Source organism: Aegilops tauschii, chromosome 4 (assembly GCF_002575655.3).
Source record: "Aegilops tauschii subsp. strangulata cultivar AL8/78 chromosome 4, Aet v6.0, whole genome shotgun sequence".
NCBI classification, from domain to species: Eukaryota; Viridiplantae; Streptophyta; class Magnoliopsida; order Poales; family Poaceae; genus Aegilops; species Aegilops tauschii.
Genome location: NC_053038.3, coordinates 97847344 through 97866125, shown reverse-complemented (window position 1 = coordinate 97866125; position 18782 = coordinate 97847344). Strand labels below are relative to the sequence as shown.

Genomic DNA, 18782 nt, shown 5'->3' with positions numbered 1-18782 from the left:
TACCACCATCTTTCTAACCACACCAATGCTCACTGATTTACCCTGATGCTCACTATGGATCAAATGTTGTCGTGGCACATGCCTCCCCAGCCACACCGGATCGCAATCAGGACGCCATCGGTACGAGCCAAATCATGTCGTGTTAAGGAAAAGGAGAGAGCGGAAGGCAAAATCGCCATCAGATTCTGGTGGGGGCGGGTGCGGGGCTAAACAGCAAAGCAGCCTTCATCAAGACGAAAAGCAAAAGGGAATAAAACGCGGCCTAGCTGTTCATCCCGTTACGCATTATTTGCAAGGCGACCAGGGTCAAGATTCTCATGCGGATCATGTCCCCGTCCGTCGCCCTAGTGGGTTGTTGTTGCAGCTGGTGGTGGTGCATCAGTGCATGCATTACCTCTTCCCCAGGGCACCCAATGCCTACCCAGCTACCTGCTCATCTCGCCATCATCCATGGCCATGTGCTGTTTTTGTGCTACTCGCGTCACTCTCACCCCATGCCCTAATGGAGATGATGGACCGGCCGTTGCCATTCACCACATGGTGAATGTATCCACTAGCTATATCTGCATTATGATAAGAATGAGGTTAACTGCACCAAAGTCCGTGCTCCCTCCGATTCAAATTAATTGTCGCAACTCTAGTACAACTTATGGATGGGTGAGAGTAACTTAGATTGATTGATCTTCTTTCACCGTGTTCCTTTTTCTTTGTGAGGAGAGTGGGAGGTGTGATTGAAGTAACTTCTAGAAGACACGCTTCCACTTCAGATAGACAATGAGGTAGCTAGGGATCGCAAGTCTCTAGTGATCTTTGTTGGATTATTATTAAGACTTCCACCATCTTGGACTGGATTAGTTAATCTCGTAGTAATAAGCAAAGAAATTCAACAATGGATGCGTGCTTTCGTTTTCTGACTTGTAAGCACAGAATGAATGAATATTCCATTTGCTTGTCCTAACTAAGCCTAGCTTTCTGAATTCTGGCTGAACGGATAAGCAAACAAAGACTTGAACTACTGAAGTTGGAGTAACATCGTTCACATGTGTTGGCGACTTGGACTGGTCAAGAACTAAGAACTTCCTTTATCTTAAGTTCTAGTACATCATTGTTGAAAGGGATGCTAATTCCTTGATTAGATCTTGAACCAAGATGTTCTTACACACTTAATTTCAGCTACTGTTTGCAGCTCTTGTAATAATAATAATATGAACACACGTCATACTTGTCCAAACGGCCGGGTTGTGACATGCAAGGAGAAGAAGCAAGATCCCATCTAGCAACTTTATTGGCAAAGATTTTCACCAAGCAAAAGACAGGCCCTGCCACCTGAATGGCTTAGCCTTTGCTTTTCCCACTTCTTTATGCAAACCAAACAATACTACTACAGTAGTATAATATCCCGTTAAAATCGCCAAACTGCCCTACCACCTCCTCAAAAGCATACACGACCGCATAATTTGTGGTGGTACTCCATGCCCTCCTTTCCAAGGTCCATATTGGCATCATTGCAAATGCTTCAGAAATGCAAAGGATATGTTTGATTGTACCCGCAAAGTGGCTGAATATTGTTTTGTTTTCAGACATTCCAATTGCTACATGTTTTCTATGTTATCTTGATTGTCTCGTCTGAAACAACTTTTGGTGGTTGTAAAAAGCGGTGCAAAAAGTTGTAACATGGGAAAATTGATAAAAGCCATGGGAAACAAATATTCTAGAAATTGGAGGATGATGAACTGATAGCCCCAATGCAAGATAAGGGTAACTTAACTACCATGACCATGCATATGCCTCCAGTTAACATGGGACAAATGTGAAGCGACACTAGCCATTGCGTAATAAATAAAACACATGGCCGTTGAAATAATTTATAACGGTAAGTTCCTCTTGCTCTCTCCTATTGGCCCTAGCTCTCATACATGTGCGCACGAGGGAGGGAAGGGGTGCCATCTCAATTTTATGTCCTTGCCCGTCTTGTTGGTGTTGGCACTACATCAAATTACCATTCTGATGATCGGTCATCAGCACTGACGGACGTACGACCATTTGTCGGTAGAGATCCTGCAGAGTCTTGCTAAGGACCAAATCTCGGCACTCAAGTGATGGAAGTTTGCCACTTACGTCGGGCAACTCGGCCCGTCATAAGAGGTTACTACACCACCGACTATTGTGCACCATTGCCCATATTGATATGGCAATGATTGGCGACGATAGGTGCTCGTCAGTGACTAGGCCCAACCAATGGCTCATGCCCTTCACCTTCCCCTCCCGTCTATAGAAGCAGGTATGAGAATCCCTAAGCCCCCTTTCCCATGTGCATATCGCAGGGAGCGACGCCGCGCCCTCACCGGTGCCTCTCTACCCCCCCCCCCCCCCCCCGGCGCGCGCGCACGCCACCCCTCCATCTCCACTCGCCCCCGCCGCGACCACACGATCCCTCACACGAAGGTCGTGATCATTGTCATCTCCATCTGGCAGTCGAGTAGACCTGCCGATGAGGTCTCGTCCTCGCCTTCTCCACTCATTTGCCAATGTCCCCTCTGCTATCCGAATCTGGCCATCAATAAAATTTATAATGCAATTGTTGTACTTAGATAGAACGGATGGAATATGTATTGTTATGATGGAATGAATGAAATGTGATGCAAGTTGTGCTATGATTTATGCAATATGTATTATGATAGGAAAAACTCATAAAGTCTAACACTAAAGGACAAAATCCAAACACGTCGTCATTGGCAACATCCACCACCAACAAAGATTGTCCACACGGCTGCCAATAGTTACAGTCTACCCCTGACGAGCTGGGAAAGCTCCCTCGGAGGTAGAGGATCCAGCTCCACTTACTTTAGGTTACCAACGGGTGCTTAACCCGCTTCGCCCGTCAGAGAGGGGCAATCTTCACTAATGTGGCTCTATACGCGAACTCTTAGGTCAGGCACAATGAAAAGCTAGTAGTGTTCACATAAGCCTTCCCCATCCCCCCTACTCGTTCGACAATGACGAGAATTGTTTATAGCTTCAAGTGGTTGGGGGCCCTCTCTAGTTGCCATTCTTTAGCTTGATGTTATTTGATCTTGACAAGAAAGAGCAGCTAGAGAGGCCACAAAGAAAGAAACACCTCAAGCTTCAATTCGAAGTTCTCTTTTATATTGCCATGTGCATCCAAAACATACCGATATGGGATATGACTTCCTCCTAGTCATTGATCTGGCTCAGTGCGGGGGCTTGTCACAAGTGCATACTGTGGAAAATAATAGGATGCTAGATATTCCCGTTGCATTGTGTTGTATTGATCTGACTCGGACGTGGGGTATATACAGAGTACAACATGAGAGAGACTTGAAGTAGAGGGCAGGTCGTACACGGCTTAAACCTATTCTATCTAATTCCTTATAGCATCTAACTTGAGCATAGTTATACTTCTAACACATATGAGAACGCCTTAGTCACTGGGTCATGGATTCGACAAAGCTGGCTACTTGAGACTGAACTAATATAAGTCTTAACTTATGTTGTTTCTGGAATGTTCGATAGGAATCACCCATGAGCAAGTGCATTAAAGTTTTCACATAATTTTTTTATCAAGGTAGTAGGACATTTTTGTTCATACTAATAGCCAACCTATGCATCGGTGACGAAGCGTCCGTGCTTGGCGTTTTGGTGTGTCCATTTATTTGCAAGCTGTGCCCCATGTCTCTAAATTTGCTCAGCGATCGACAATGGCGCCATTTGGTGAATGATTCCCTTGGCAGTAAAATACTCCTAGCCTGGACGAATAGGGAATGGTGGAGCCGTGATGCGGTCGGGATGAATGAATGAATTCCCAGTTTACCCTCCACCTCTGTGCGCAGCGCAGTGCAGGGAGTGAGGGAGTGAGGGAGGGAATGGTGGCCGCTCGCCTCGGGAGCGGAGCCGCCAAGGGTGTAAAAAGATGGAAAAGATGATGGTGGTAAACAAAGCAGGCGGCAGAGCACAAGCGAACACCAAAGCCAGAGAGAGAGCCGAGAGAGAGAGAGAGAGAGAGAGAGAGAGAGAGAGAGAGAGGAGAGGACTACTCTTCTCGCGGGCGCACACAGTGTGAAGTGGAGAGAGGGAGGGGAGGGCGCGGCAGCAGGCAGGCAGCTAGCGGACAAAGGCGATCTCGTCGTCTACCCGAGGCCGAGGAACCAGAGCCAGAGCCACAGCCAGCGCGGGCTCTGACAGCTGGGGTCCTCCAGCGCGCCGCGCGACGTCACGGCGCGATGGCTGCCCTCGCGCTGGCGGCGCGGAGGAGGAGGGGAGGCGGCGCTCCGGTGGCGGTGGCGGTGAGGAGGGGCGGCGGCGGTCTCCGCGCGAAGCAGGCCGGCCGGGCCGGCTGCCGCGGCGCCTAAGATACCCTTCATTCACTCTGCTGCTGCTACCTCTCGCACTCGCTCACCCACCTCCTGCTTCTCTCCTCTCGTCCTCGCGCCGGCGGCGGCGGGCCTCTGCAGCCGGCGTGCTAGGGTTTTCCTTCTTGTCCGTCCTCTACAAGGTGTCGTCTCACTGACTCTGACTCGTGGCGCGGATGGCGGTCGGGGACGCGCTGCGGCGCCTCTGCGAGGACATCGGCTGGTCCTACGCCGTCTTCTGGAAGGCCATCGGCGCCGCCGACCCCGTGTAAGCTACCTCCTCTGTTTCCTCCTCCACCCGCATCTCAACATTCTCTGCTGTTTCTTCTGCAAGCTGCCTTGCCAGTCTCGGGGTTTCGTGTGCTGGTTTGACTCTAGAAGATTCAAGTAGCTGCTAGTGCTCCTCATCATTTTGTTAGCAATGGAGTGTTTGAGCTCGGAACTGATGGCTTGGCACTTATAAGGAGTGTGTGTGTATTTATCTTGCAATTTTCGTCCCCTGAACTTGGCTTCCTGTTGTACTTGCAGCTTCAGGAATTTGGTCCCTCTTGTTAGTGGTTTTCTTACCTGCATTTTTCACCTTGGATATGTGCAGGCATTTGGTGTGGGAGGACGGCTACTGCGGCCACACGCCATGCCCCGCCGGATCTGAGGCTTCTCAAGCTCGGGCCACTGAGCTCGGGTGTTCTGCTGCTGTTGACAGCATTTGCTCACTCGTTCGGAAGGACATGGCCCAGCAGGTTCATGTCGTGGGAGAAGGGTAAGCAAGCATAGCGATGGCATAGTTCTTTTCATACTCCCTGTTTCCCCATCTTTTGGTCAGATGCAGTTTCATGATTCCTCCACCATTTCTCATTGGTTGATGCAAATGAGACAAATGCATTCCTCCGGGTCGTTGGTTGCCATTTCGATTAATAATGGCTGCTGCGATTGTGTCTTTCAGGACCATCGGCCGTGTTGCGTTCACTGGCAGTCATCAATGGATCATCCATGGTACTGCGGATGATCACGGGCTCTCATCCGAGGTAGTACTTGCTTTCTTCTCAAATGGTACAAGTGCTAACCGATTTCCGTTTTCTCTGGTTCAATTTTGCCGGGCCACCATTTAAAGCATCGGGTCAGGGAATTTATATCCATGTAATAAGTCTTGTGGGGGGGACCTTCTGCTCGAGCTTTTGGAACTCAGTGGCCTGCTTTGGTTTTGGACTAGCATCATACTGGAAAAATAAGTGACACAGGGATACGGTAGCTGTAAATGAATATTTACACGAGTCTGTTATATGCAAAAGAATACATGTGAATGTACGTTGATTTGTCTTGAGTGCACCATAATGGTAATACTAGCATGGGGATCTATTAGTTATCTTTGTTAAACTTGTATCTGTGTTGTTTGATTGTTTTGTTTTGGAGATCTTACGCTAGTCTCACCATGATAGGTTGCTTCTGAGATGCATTATCAGTTCATAGCTGGCATTAAGGTGAGTGGAATTTGAACATTGTGAATGGTAAATTATTTGACCCTTGCTTGCTTCTGGAACTAAATAAAGTTTCTTGTTCTGCAGACTATTGCGATTATTCCTGTGCTACCACGCGGCGTGCTACAATTAGGCTCTACTGGTGTGGTATGATATCCAAACTTCAAATGCATGCTAGAAGTGTAGAGAGATTGTGTTCCCTATATCGTATTATAGGATATATGCTCAGTTTGTCTGAAGTTTTTAACTGTTTCAAGTTAGCTGTGTGGTATAACATACTAACATCAGTATGTCATGCTGTTGACTATGGTACAATATCTCATATCTAGATCTCTTTTGAAAGAATATAACCATCACATCATGCTAAATATTGTACTCCTGTGCCGGATAGTATTGGAGTTTTAAATAACAATGATGCCTGGAATTTTTACGTGCCATCAGAATGCAAACTCATGGCTTCTTTTGATGTATGCTGCTAAAGGGTGGCTAGAACATACCTCTATATGTTCATCAGTGGTGTAATCAGAATGTTCTCTGTTGCAACGGAATATCTGGAAATGTTGACATGTAATCAGTTTTTTCCAATATAGTACTCCCTCCTTTCCTAAATATTTGTCTTTCTAGATATTTCAACAAGTGACTACATACGGAGCAAAATGAGTGAATGTACACTCTAAAATATGTCTACATACATCCGTATGTGGTAGTCCATTTGAAATGTCTAGAAAGACAAATATTTAGGAACGGAGGGAGTACATGTCTTTTATCAAATGGTTGGGTTTCATCATGGTATCTCAGTTCATCACTTTGGCTTCGCTAGAATTTGTATTCTCCATAAATTTGAGTTAATAACCTATCATTTCTGGATTCGGCAGGTTATGGAGAACACAAGTTTTGTGATGCATGCAAAGAAATTGTGTTCTCAGCTGAACCAGCGATCAAGTATGGCTGCATCTGCTTCAGTAAAAAGTACTTCGAATCAGTCGCGTCCTCTGCATGGTGCCTCAAACATCCAAGCTGCAGACAATTCCTTCAGTCAATTCCCAGTGATACGTGAACAATACAGACAATCTGATAGCGCAACTGCGTCAAGTAGCAAATCACTAAATGCATCTTTGTTTGAGGCTGCACAACAGAATGGTCTAACTGGTAGAGAGCATATTGTCTATGGCAAGCCTAACGATATGTTTGTACAACAAGCGTCTTATTGTGATAGTCGACTTGGAAGTAATACACAGAGTGCTGCAATAGGCTCTGATTTGGTCCCATCGAGCTTGGCATCAGTGGAGCAACAGCAAATGCTGATGAACACCATTGGACAGTTAGAATTTGGTAGCGGTACAGATTTGGCAAGGAGTGCGCTGCTAAAATCTCTTCTATACCGAAATCCTTTTATGCATGAAACTAGTGACATGAAGCTGTCACATGGAAGAGTTGGCCTATCCCAAGGGACTACTGGTCATGGGAGTTATGGTTTCCTCCCTGGAAGTGCCGGAGTAGTCAGTACTACCTTATGTACATCAAGTCAAGTATCAGAACAAGGAAGCCATTCCAGTTCAGGAATGTTACGGCAGAAGCAACCTCCAGTTTCTTGTAATGTTCCCCAATCTTCTGAATTCACCATGAAAATGGTGCGCCAAGAAAGAAGGTCATCTGAAGGTGCTCTGCCTGTATCTTCTCAATCTGATGTTCAGGTTTCTAATTGCTTGAATGGCATGTCCCAAGAGAATCTATTGAGTAGGTCAGGTCATATGCAGAAAGATCAAAATACCGATAGAGCAAATGATCCACGTGTTGCTGTGAGTACACAAGGTGTGAAGAATATGGATGGTTGCATGCTGCCAGCTATGCCCAGTGAGACAGCTCACTCTTTGCTTTTGCAGCCAACATGGGATAATGACTTGTTTGATATATTTGGTTCTGAATTTCATCAGTTGGGTCATAATGTGGATGCTAATTTGGTGTCCTCCTGTGATGCAAAATCTCATAGTTTAGACAGAGATGCAACTGAACCCTCGATTTGTCTTGATTCTTCTTCACTCTTCAGTTCACTAGACAATGACTTTCCCTGTTCCGGGATCTTCTCACTAACTGATACTGATCAATTACTGGATGCTGTCATCTCAAATGTCAACCCCAGCAGTAAGCAGAGTTCTGATGACAATGCTTCTTGCAAGACTGCATTGACTGACATTCCAAACATTTCTCATTTTGGTTTGGAAGAGTTAAAGCAATGTGACTCCTCTGGCATTCCTTCAACGGTAATCAAGAATGAGTCCACACAGATTGTTAAACAACCATATTACTTTGATAAGACTGAAGATGGTTGTCTTTCCCAAAATAATGGAGCACAGAAATCTCAGATACGTCTTTGGATTGAGAATGGTCAGAACATGAAATGTGAAAGTGCATCAGCTTCTAACAGCAAAGGTCTTGATACACAAAGCAAGTCAAATCGAAAGAGATCTCGACCTGGAGAGAGTTCTAAGGCACGGCCAAAGGATCGGCAGCTGATACAGGATCGTATAAAGGAGCTCCGAGAAATGGTGCCTAATGGAGCTAAGGTATCCTCTTGTAGACCTGCTGATTTTAATCTATTATGAAAATTTGTACTTTGAGTTGCACACATGAACTCCAGAGCAGTTGCATTGTTGTCATATCAATGTTATCTCATTTGTGTCAGCAGTGCAGCATTGATGCTTTGTTGGAGAAGACAGTTAAGCACATGCTCTTCTTGCAAAGCGTTACAAAGCATGCAGACAAACTCAAGGATTCTACTGAATCTAAGGTATGCGCATGCCTATGAGTTTTATTGTTTGGTTATATAGAAAGAAAGCTGGTCTGTTGTGGTTGAGCTGCACAGTTTGTAACTCGTTAGATTGAAAGATGTCCTTATGTTGTTGAGTATTCATACAGATACTTGGCAGTGAGAACGGTCCTGTGTGGAAAGACTACTTTGAAGGTGGTGCAACCTGGGCCTTTGATGTTGGCTCTCAGTCTATGACATGTCCAATCATCGTTGAGGATCTTGACAGACCACGTCAGATGCTTGTGGAGGTAATGGTTCGAGATGCTGCTGTCGCTTGTTTTTTTGCAGTCTCATTGTTTACCAACAATCGCATGTAGTTGTTGCTTAGATGTGTTGATATCATGGGGTTTCCTGCAGATGATTTGTGAGGATAGAGGCATCTTCTTGGAGATAGCTGATTTCATCAAAGGACTTGGGTTGACCATCCTGAGGGGTGTAATGGAAGCACGTAAAAGTAAAATCTGGGCACGCTTTACTGTTGAGGTAATGTATTTAAATTTTGAATCCCACTAAAAATATAGTTAAATTTTTGAAAAAGACCATCACATCATTAGAGCTATGGAATGCTGCTGCTGATTTTTTTTATGACACCTGTTGAATGGATTTCTATCGCTTTAAATCCCTGCTATGTTTTAGCTTTGCTGGTAGCAGTCAAGGAAGAACACTGATTGCGTATGTTGAATTGTTCATACAGGCAAACAGGGATGTAACCAGAATGGAAATCTTTCTCTCGCTTGTACGGTTGTTGGAACCCAATTGCGATGGCAGCGGAGCAGCAGAGAATCCCAACAGTGTAAACATGCCTCTTGGTTTGGTTCGCCAACCTGTCATCCCGGCAACAGGTGGTATCCAGTGACAACTAGAGAGAGCCCTCAGCCTCAGGCCAATCAACATTTAAGTGCTAAGAGCAGCAGTTCAGCGTGGGACCAGAGTTAAAACACTTCAGATTCTGCATCTGCGCACTTTTGCCATGACTAGCATTGCCAGTTTGCCAATGCGCCACTTGCTTTCCAGTGGCGCCTTGCTGCGCAAATGTGCACCTTTATCTCCCTTGAGTCGCAGAAAGTCTTAACGTGAGATGCATCGAAGACGGGAACGTTGATTCAGCTAATGATCAGTTAGGCAGTGCCATTGCTTGTACAATCTTAGTTTTGCTTGTTACTTTTGCCGTATATTAGTGGATTTTGTACCGAAGGGAGATTCCTTAGTTGATTTGTGTAGCGTTGATAACTGGAAAGCCAGCCCTTTGTAAGTCTTCTTCAAACTAGAAATAGAACTGTTAGCATGTGATCCAGTTGTTCCTTGCAGTGACCTGGGAGAAGCTGCATTTTGCTGTGTGGTCAGATTTCTGTGACATTGAATGTTTGTTGCCTATCAACATTTTTGGGGTTGGTGTGTTGTCCGGCAATTCTCCAGTGACCTCTCTGTCAACCAAGACTTATGATTGTTCCTTCTATTACCTTCTGCCATCATCTTGTCTTGTTCATGACCAAGAAGGTAATCACCTGCATTATCTTGTACTCCCTCCATTCCAAAATAAGTGATGCTGATTTTGAACTAAAACAGGGTCACTTATTTCCGAACGGAGGTTGTACCTGTTTGGAGTCCTTTACAGTACCCCTAAATGAATATGAACCCTCCATTTTTCTTGATCCAATGGTGGATGTCTACTGGTACTCCAACGTGTGCTTAAGAGAGTACCTACTAAAAAAGTGAGGGAGTACCTTGTGCTTGGAGCTTGTTAGGGTTACATGTATTTGGTAGTTTAGGATTCCTACCTTATCTCTAGAAGAGGCGTCTTGTCCTCCAAGTCTTGTACTCAATATATACTCGCCCTCAAGGCTCAATAAATACATTCATCATATTCCACAACAATCCCTCTCTCTCCCTTCTAACATGGTATCAGTTTCCGGGTTCTAAACCCTAGTCGCAGCCGCTTCCGCACCCACGCGCCGCCCCTGGGGCAGGTCGGCCTCCATGACCGCCGCCGAGGGCCGCGCCGCCCGTAACTAGGGTTCGTACGCCGGCCGTGTTGGCCGGCTGCCCTAGAGAGTCTTTTCCCATATCCTTTGATCCGGGTTTTCTTTCTCTCGCCGGTCGTTTTGATCGGTGTTTTTTTCTTTTTGGTTTTCCGATCTATTCTTAATCGGTTTGCGTCGCCCGCCGCCGCCGCCGTCGACCCCCATGCGCCTCTACTCCGACCCCGGCGCGACCAGCCGGCCTCTCCTCCGACCCGGCGGCCACGCGCGCCGAGGCGGCCCGTCAGGGCCAACCGCCGTCCGCCCGTCGCCCTGCGCCGGCCGTCACCCTGCGCCGGCCGTCACCGCCGTGCTCCGACCGAGACACCTGCATCACCCCCACCCGGCGGCCTCGCGCCATGCGACGGCCAATCATGGTCGTCGCTCGCGCGCCGGCCCGCTCATCGATCCACGTCACCCGCCTTCACCGCGTCTGCACGGCGGCCCGGCGGTCTACCTCGCCGGCCTCGTTCTCGGCTGTGTCGGGACGGCTACGTCAGGCTCGTCGGTTGCCTCAACTCGGACGTCGTTGCTCCGTTGGTCCGCCAGGCCTCGCTGCCCAGGCGCCGGCGCTGCTTTGGCAGCGGGTGCCGGTACTGACAAGCTCGTCCGCGACGTCCCACGCCGTCTGTCGTCGCCGGCCTCATCGCAGACTCTGTCGCCACCCCGTCTCCATCGAGCGGCGTCCCCGACCTCGCGCGCGATCGGCTTGATCACCCGCTCGCCGCCGCGATCCGCCTCATCTACGCCGCGCAACCGTCTTGGCCTGTCGGTTACGCGCGCCTCCGTAGGTCCCGTGAAGATCGTCCCGAGTACCGCGCGCCTCTCCGCCGATCGAGCATCGGGCTGCCGTTGCGTCGCCCCGTCGGGCCGCCGCGCCGCCGCCCCGTGGTTCTCCTCGCGGCTGCATCGACTCGTGCATCGCCGCTGCGTCGCCCCTTCGAGCCGTAGTGCCGCGATACGCGGTCCCCGCTGTCGTCCCCGCGGTTGCACCGACTCGCGAACCGCCGTTGCGTCGCCCCTTCGGGCTGCAGCGTCGCGGCCCACGGTCCCCGCCGCCGCCCAGAGGTCTTCCTGCCGTCGCCCCGACCCGCCTGCCGCCGCTGCGTCGCCCCTTCGGGCCGTAGTGCCGCGGCCCACAGTCCACTCCGCCGTCACCGCGCGTCGACCTCCCATGGTATGCGCCGCGCCGTCTCCCTTGGCGCGGGAACGCCACCGTCCGCGCCGGTCTTCGTCGCGCTGTCAGGGTTCTTCGCCGACTTCAAGCATCGCCGCCGCACTCCTAACCTAGCCGCCGCCGCCGTCAGGCCGCCGTCGCCGCTCTTCTTTGGCTGCCGCCGCCGCTACCTTCGTAGCCGCCGCCGCCGCCCGTCCACCCCCTTCGTCTTCATCCGTCTACGCATGCCCGGTGCTGGCAACACCAGTGCGTGCCTTCGTCCACGATGTGTCCCCGGGCCTGGCAAACCAGCCGCGACGCGTCGTCAATAGCATTTTCTTCCCGGCGCACCCCTACTTCGACACCACTGCGCCCATGCTAACTCGGCGCCCCCTTGCGCCCGCGGCTCCACGGCGACTTCCTCGACACCGGCCACCCCGACTCGACATCGACCACGGCATTCTTCGCACGGCTACCTCGACCACGGGTACACCACCCTACGCTCTCGGCTACTTCGACATCGGCACAAAAGGGCTATCATCCGCTTGAGCAACTCGTCGGCTTCCTCTACAGTCAACGCGTCCGCGACGCGACACCGTCCATGACGCTCCCGCTACGACTGCGGGGGGATGTCAGCCCGTCGGCTGCTATTCTCTCCAGTCTGACCGTCCGCGACGCTCATGTTGTTTGCAACGCTACCGCTGCGACTGCGGGGGGATGTTAGAGATATATTTGGGTTACATGTATTTGGTAGTTTAGGATTCCTACCTTATCTCTAGGAGAGGCGTCTTGCCCTCCAAGTCTTGTACTCCATATATACTCGCCCTCGAGGCTCAATAATACATCCATCATATTCCACAACAATCCCTCTCTCTCCCTTCTAACAGAGCTAAAAAGGTAAACTGATTTTTATTACTATTCTCCCATCAGTGCATCACGGCTGATACAGATTCGACTCGATCGCTGGAACCCTAATTCTTCTCCTAAAAAAACCTAATTCTTCAATAGGATAGGCGCCGGTGGCCACTATGGTCTGCGTGCGTACAAGAGACAGACGGCCTCTGGGCCACGGACTTGCCAGAATGGCATGGACTGGGAAGTGGGAATGGTCGACGACCAGGGCTGGGCGGTGGAGCCGCCACCACTGCCACGGGCGCGTTTGCGAGAGCCATCTTTCTCGCGCAACTGGAATTCTGGAAACTCGCCCCCGCTGAAGCAGGATGATGACTAGGGCGAGGCGGGATACTCAGGCTCCAGCCTGACATCTCTTGCAGGCTGATTAAGTGATGAACTTCTTGCGAACCTGATCTCTTGCGTGTAGAATATTTTGTCCTTTTCCTGCCAGAAATGAACTGTTTTCTGTAGAAGAGAAAGAAAATCACATGAACATGGTACAACAATGAGTTTTGGTTGCTAAAGGTAACAAGATATGCCATCTCATGCATCTGTTCTCTTCATCCATGGAACTGGAACAAGTAGTGAAGAGAAGTACTACAATAACTACATTACATTTCAGTACAGTAACCAAAAACAATACTCAAATCTCCAATAAACCAACTATACCGCATACACTTCCAAGTTCCCCAATTCCAATGTTTTACATATATACCCCTTCACGTATCGTATACCCCCCATCCCCCTATTGCCCTATACAATCTTGTAACCGGAAATGTTTGGGTTTTAACTACCTTAGCTAACCTATAGTAACTATATACAATGTCCCCATCTTTACATAATTACACCCCCAATGCCCTAGAGGTTTAGGATTAATGGCAGCCTAGGCTTTTACCCTTTTATTTTCTATACAAGCCCTAAATTGATTGATTAACCGATTTTTTTTTTGGGATTTGATTAATGGATTGCGCTATGTAATAGTGGTGATATTCATACTATGCCACGAAGTCTCTCATGAGCTGAGCCGCGAAGGACTTGGTGGTCTGCATGTTCATGTCGTAGCCGGCGGCGCCGCTGCCACCGCTGTCGGCGCCGTTGCTGCTGCCGCCTCCCATGAGGAACGCCGTCTGGTCGCCGGCGCCGTGGGGGAGGCCGAGCGTGAGCGAGACGCCGCCGTGCTGCCCGGCCCCGGCGAACGCGAACGACTGGTCGGTGCCGAACTGCCCGTACGGCCCCGGCGCGAACAGAGAGTACCCGCCGCCGGCCCCGTCCTCGTCCTGTTGGTGGTGGTGGTGGTCCCTCGCGCCCGCCGCGCCGCCGCTCTCCATGAACTTCATGAGCAGCTCCCGGTGGGTCACCTCGTCGTGCTGCTGCCTCGCTGCGGCGGCCGCGGCCGCCGCGGCTGCCTGCGCGTGGTGCAACGCGCCGAAGTCGAACGCCGCTGGCGGTTGCTGCTCGAGGTCGGCCGCCCTCGCCTTCTTGAAGCCGCGCCGCAACCCGCCATCCTCACCCTCCTCGTCGTAGAACCCCGCGTGCGCCTGGTGGTCTCCGGCGAGCTCGAGCAAGGACGCCTGGACGGCGCCGCCGCCCTCCGACGTCCCGGCCCCCACCGCCGCTCTGGCCATGGACCTCGGAGTGCCGTCGTCCACGCCGTCCGCGTTGCTGCTGCTCTTTCCTCCGGCGGGGCCGGACCCGGTCGGCCTCCCCTTGTCGTCGCCGCCGTCCTGCTGCTGCTGATGCTCCTTGGTCTCCTCCAGGTACATCTCCTCCACCATCGGCTTCCACAGCCTCACCCTCGCGTTGATGAACCAGTTCGACACCTAATAATTGTTTTACAAAAACTCTCACGGATCAAACCAAGCCGCAGTAACAGTTAAAATAACAACATACTATATGTTGTAACTGGATCAAACTGAAGAAGGATGGCTGAGATTTTTCGTACCTGGCTCCTGGTGAGGCCGGTCTGCTTGGCGAGCATGATCTTGTCCGAATCCTTGGGGTATCTGCATGATGAGAGGGCGATCCGATCAACCAATGGGAGTGCGACACGAGGGCGCTGAGTACGTACGTACCCGCCGGTTTTGGGCGTGCACGTACATACGCACGTACGAATGGAGGTGCCATGCGTGTATGTTTGCATGCAAAACGCATCATGAGCATTGTGTGTGTGTCGTATCTCGTGCTATGTCTATGTCTCTCTCATGCAATGCAAGTACCGCATCATCATTTCTCTACCACGTCAGTGACAGAGAGAGAGAGAGAAATGCATGATTAATTATTACTGTAGTTCAGTTATCGATCGATGGAGTTCACCTGTACAATACACCTAGCTAGGTTGCACGTACGTTCATTATGCATGATGCAAAACCAACCTTATAATCCGAAACAATTCAAGCAGTGCAATGCATGCATGGCAACAAAAAAATGGCGGTAAAGTTATCCAAGAACGTAGTACAGTAGTACGTAGTACGAGAGCATGGTGTGAAGCACTTACGGGTGGAGGAAGTGCTCGAAGAGCCATGCACGGAGGATGGAGACGGAGCGCTCGGGGAGGCCCCGCTGCGGGCGCCACGCGCTGCTCTGCATCATGCCCAACTGCTGCAGCGCGCGCTGCTGCCGGAGCTGGTGGTCGATGTACCGGAGCCGCGAACCGACGCCGCGCCCTCCGCCGAGTCCGCCGCCGAGCCCCTCGGCGTCGCAGTCCTCGCCCAGGGCGCGGCTGGCGGCGCGCACCTGGGAGGCGATGGCGTCGCGGAGGCAGCGGAACTGCCGCGAGATGGTGCGCAGCGCCAGCGCCGTGTACGTCCGCGCCGACCCGGCGCCGGCCACCGCCTCGAACGACGACGACACCGACGCCATCTGCTGGTGGTACTGCCGGTACCGCTGCTCCACCTGATCATGCCATCGCCCAACCACATTAGATCCCAGTTCAGAGATTAGCTCGTGTATTAATTAGTGGGTTGATTACTAGTGTTAACCACCACAACCACTCTCTAGTACTTTGGATTGTGTTTATCATAAACACGATTAATTGTCTTGTCAGATTGAGAGAATCAAGTAGATTTTAGCAAAAGCATGCTTCACTGCATTTCTTGTTTATATGGAGAAAACACAAATTAAATAAAGCTCCCTAAAAAGAATAGAAGAAGAAAAACTCAAAGCATGAGGGAAAGCCGGGCTGCCAAACTGGCTTTGCTGGCTTGTGAAGAAGCTAGCACCAGCCAGGACAAGCAGGGCCTATCTACCTTCTGTACTGATAGCATATACTAGTGGTATTAATTAAGCTATTGAGAGAATACAAAAAGAGACACATATTCGATCAGGCAACAAAGTTAAAGGTGGCTTGTACTGGCCTCAACAAACAACACCATGAAAGAATTGTAATTTATAGGTCCATGAGTTCTTTTTCCTATCTCAAAGTATTTGTTAACAATATCACCAAGATATATACTTGGCCACTAGCTAGCTAGCTTGTTGCTTTCTTCTCTAGAAGAAAATAGAAGACTATAGCCACTTGTTGGTTTTAAAGACTAGCTAGACTTGTCACTTTTATAATCTCTATCACACGTAATTTCCGTTTATTTAATTACTACCAGAGCTGATTTGTAAATTTGTAAATTAATAATAGTTGTCCTTTAATTAACTGTAGCTGTAATTCTGCTTTTTAAAAGACAATACTGGTCAGTGTTTATATCAATAAAAAAAAACTCGAAGAGAATATATAGTTGGTGCAAGCTGACAAAACAGGTGTAATTAATTTAGAAAAGGAAAAAGGGAGGAGGAATATCCAGCAAATCAAAGGCCTTCTTGGCTACCCCAACAACTGTGTGTCACTCACTTCAGAAAAAGAAGCAACAAAACAAACATAGCTGAAAAGCAAATGACCCATATACTTTCAATAACACTTTCTAAAATTATAGAGGCAAGGAAATATCAGAAACATCATCAATCTAACACTGCCATATTCAGAGGGCAATGTTGAATGTTCAGACACTACAAAAATCGTCAGGTTAATTTGTCAAATATCCCTTGTTTTTCAAAGGAAAACATATCAACAATTCCTAAGCAGCAATTGGTACGAAGAAGGACATTTCTTAACATTAAAAGTTAGAATCAAATGTAATTAATTAGAGTGTACTTAGGTTAATTACTGACCTCGTCAAGCATGTTAACCAGTTTGCCTTTCTTCATCTGCAGCTCCTGCCGCTCCGCCGTCGACATCTCGGGCGCTGGCGCGCCACCCTTGGCCCCGCTGGCGCCTTCCTCCCCGCCGCCGCCGGAAAGGCCTTCCGAATCCTCCTTCTTCTTGACCGACACAGCGCTCTTCGCCTTGGCGTCCACGTCGTCCACGCCCTTGCTCACGCTCACCACCTCGTCGAGCAGCTCCTGCGCCGCCCTGAGGTATTTGGAGTTCATCACCACCTGCCCCTGCGACGCCGCGGTCGTCGCCCCAAGGTGGTACCTCCCTTCGTCGCCGGCGATGGACGCCACCGTGACCGGCGGCGTCTCGCGGGACGACAGGCTGAGCACGGCACTCACGCCATGAGCCTGCTGCGTCGGCGGCGACATGACGTCGGCGATGCCGGTTGTGGCAGGGGTCCACAGGTTGTAGCCCGAGGGGGGCGCCTGGAGAGGGATGCCGACGAAGTGCTGCCCCGGCGGTGGCGACGCCTGGTGGCCGCCGAAGGACGCCGGGGTCATGGAGCTCACCGCCGAGTTGAGGAGCATCATGTTGGCCCCGGAGGGCCCGGCGTCCCCGTAGCTGCCGTTGCCGTAGCTTGGGTTCATGAGGTACAGTGTTTGCAGGCCGTCGCTGCCGGCCTGATGGATGTCCGTGCCGGCGCCGCCGTGGTAGTACGCTGCCATCGTGATCGCCGGCACCTATGTAGACCGGTCGATGGCAAAATCTTGGCTATGTCCGTATGTGCACTTGTGCACTAACTGAAATTCTCCTTGAAATAAATCCCTCTCCCTCTCTCTCTCCCTCTTTCTTCCGTGGAGCTTGTTGTGGCTTTGACCTGTCAAAAAGAAGTGCCAAGAAGTTATGGACATACGTATATAACAAGAAGGGGAAAAGATCACCAGAGCAGTAATTTTTCGGATGATTTGTCATGTAAAGTAAATTGGATCCATAAGCCATGCATGCAGATAGAGGAAAGAGAGGGGGGAAGAGGAGGAAAGAGAAGTAAGCTGCATGGCATGACATGGCATGTGTGCATGGAAGAACTCCAATACTCTAGCTAGCTTAAGCTCAAAAGCTCCGGAAGAAGAGAGGATGAGAGAGATGTTTGTGTGTGTGGAATAGGCATCAGTATCAGCAAAATATAAAAAATATGGCAAAAGAGAAGGTACCCATCTTCATCAAGTGATTTAACAAAGAAGCCTGATGCATGCAGATGTCAACGCAGCCGGCACACATCATGAGCTTACCTCAAGAATCGATGCAGCTCTGCCTGCATGCACACGTGCCTACAGCTTGCATATAAGAAATTTCTCCCTCTCTCTCTAGAGAGAGGCGGGAGGAGAGAGGAAAGAGGAACAAGAAGAAGAGGAAGAAGGGGGAGGAGGAGGGTATCTCTGGACCATGAGATCACTCATGTCAGTGCTTAAGTACCTGCTGCGAGCTCCTTTCCCTTTTGCTCTCTACAGAGAAGACACTGGACTATATATCTTTCCTCCCAAGATCTCCTCCAGCTGAAAGGGAAAAGCAGAGATGGATGGATAGAGAGAGAGAGAAAGACCGATTGGTTAAGTCTTTAAGAGAGAGAAAGAGAAATGAGGCAGTGGAGGAGGGATACCCACCTCCCACTTCCATTATCCTCACAGCACAGCCCCCACGCACAGCTTTTCCCCCACTCCCCCCCTTTTATTTTCTTTCTCTTGTCTAGATCTTCTCTGTAGCTACCTACAAGATTTTCTCCCTCCTTTTATTTCTCACTCATCAAGAGCTAGCTAGCATGCATTCTAGGTGTGGAGCTCATCTGTACCATCCTGGCCTTGGGTGTCTAGTTTCAGCAAACATGACCCATCACAAAGGACTAGTCTCGTGGTGTGTGTTGT

General features: G+C 49.8%; 2 protein-coding genes across 4 annotated transcripts; one reads left to right on the top strand and one right to left on the bottom strand.

Moving 5' to 3' along the window:
- The first annotated feature begins 3945 nt into the window (after nucleotides 1–3945).
- Nucleotides 3946–9944, top strand: LOC109763830 (transcription factor LHW). Of its 2 annotated transcripts, none has more exons than XM_020322693.4 (10): nucleotides 3946–4638; nucleotides 4966–5130; nucleotides 5314–5395; nucleotides 5807–5848; nucleotides 5933–5992; nucleotides 6721–8409; nucleotides 8529–8633; nucleotides 8762–8902; nucleotides 9012–9137; nucleotides 9349–9944. In XM_020322693.4, exons 1-10 carry the CDS (start codon nucleotides 4547–4549, stop codon nucleotides 9508–9510), a joined length of 2664 nt encoding a protein of 887 aa, XP_020178282.1. In that variant the 5' UTR covers nucleotides 3946–4546; the 3' UTR covers nucleotides 9511–9944. The 2 variants fall into 2 exon arrangements, with proteins under 2 accessions (XP_020178282.1, XP_045083391.1); XM_045227456.2 differs by having other exon boundaries at nucleotides 3956–4638; nucleotides 8532–8633.
- Nucleotides 9945–13232: 3288 nt separating this feature from the next.
- On the bottom strand, nucleotides 13233–18581 carry LOC109763831 (BEL1-like homeodomain protein 1). 2 transcript variants are annotated; one of them, XM_073496352.1, is made up of 6 exons: nucleotides 18525–18581; nucleotides 18337–18416; nucleotides 16878–17740; nucleotides 15217–15614; nucleotides 14665–14725; nucleotides 13233–14542 (listed from the first exon to the last, which is right to left on the bottom strand). In XM_073496352.1, the coding sequence occupies exons 3-6, from the start codon at nucleotides 17586–17588 to the stop codon at nucleotides 13718–13720; spliced, it is 1995 nt and encodes a 664-aa protein (XP_073352453.1). In that variant the 5' UTR covers nucleotides 17589–17740; nucleotides 18337–18416; nucleotides 18525–18581; the 3' UTR covers nucleotides 13233–13717. The 2 variants fall into 2 exon arrangements, with proteins under 2 accessions (XP_073352453.1, XP_020178285.1); XM_020322696.4 differs by lacking the exon at nucleotides 18525–18581 and having other exon boundaries at nucleotides 18153–18367.
- Between the last annotated feature and the right edge of the window lie 201 nt (nucleotides 18582–18782).

Bases quoted from the DNA above. Each gene is read 5' to 3' on its own strand.
- LOC109763831 (XM_073496352.1), bottom strand. From the start codon at position 17,588: ATGGCAGCGTACTACCACGGCGGCGCCGGCACGGACATCCATCAGGCC. The intron at 14,726-15,216 runs GTAAGTGCTTCA...CTCATCATGCAG, and splicing joins TTCGAGCACTTCCTCCACCC to ATACCCCAAGGATTCGGACA. The intron at 14,543-14,664 runs GTACGAAAAATC...AACAATTATTAG, and splicing joins CCGGCCTCACCAGGAGCCAG to GTGTCGAACTGGTTCATCAA.
- LOC109763830 (XM_020322693.4), top strand. From the start codon at position 4,547: ATGGCGGTCGGGGACGCGCTGCGGCGCCTCTGCGAGGACATCGGCTGG. The intron at 5,131-5,313 runs GTAAGCAAGCAT...TGTGTCTTTCAG, and splicing joins GTTCATGTCGTGGGAGAAGG to GACCATCGGCCGTGTTGCGT. The intron at 5,396-5,806 runs GTAGTACTTGCT...TCACCATGATAG, and splicing joins ATCACGGGCTCTCATCCGAG to GTTGCTTCTGAGATGCATTA.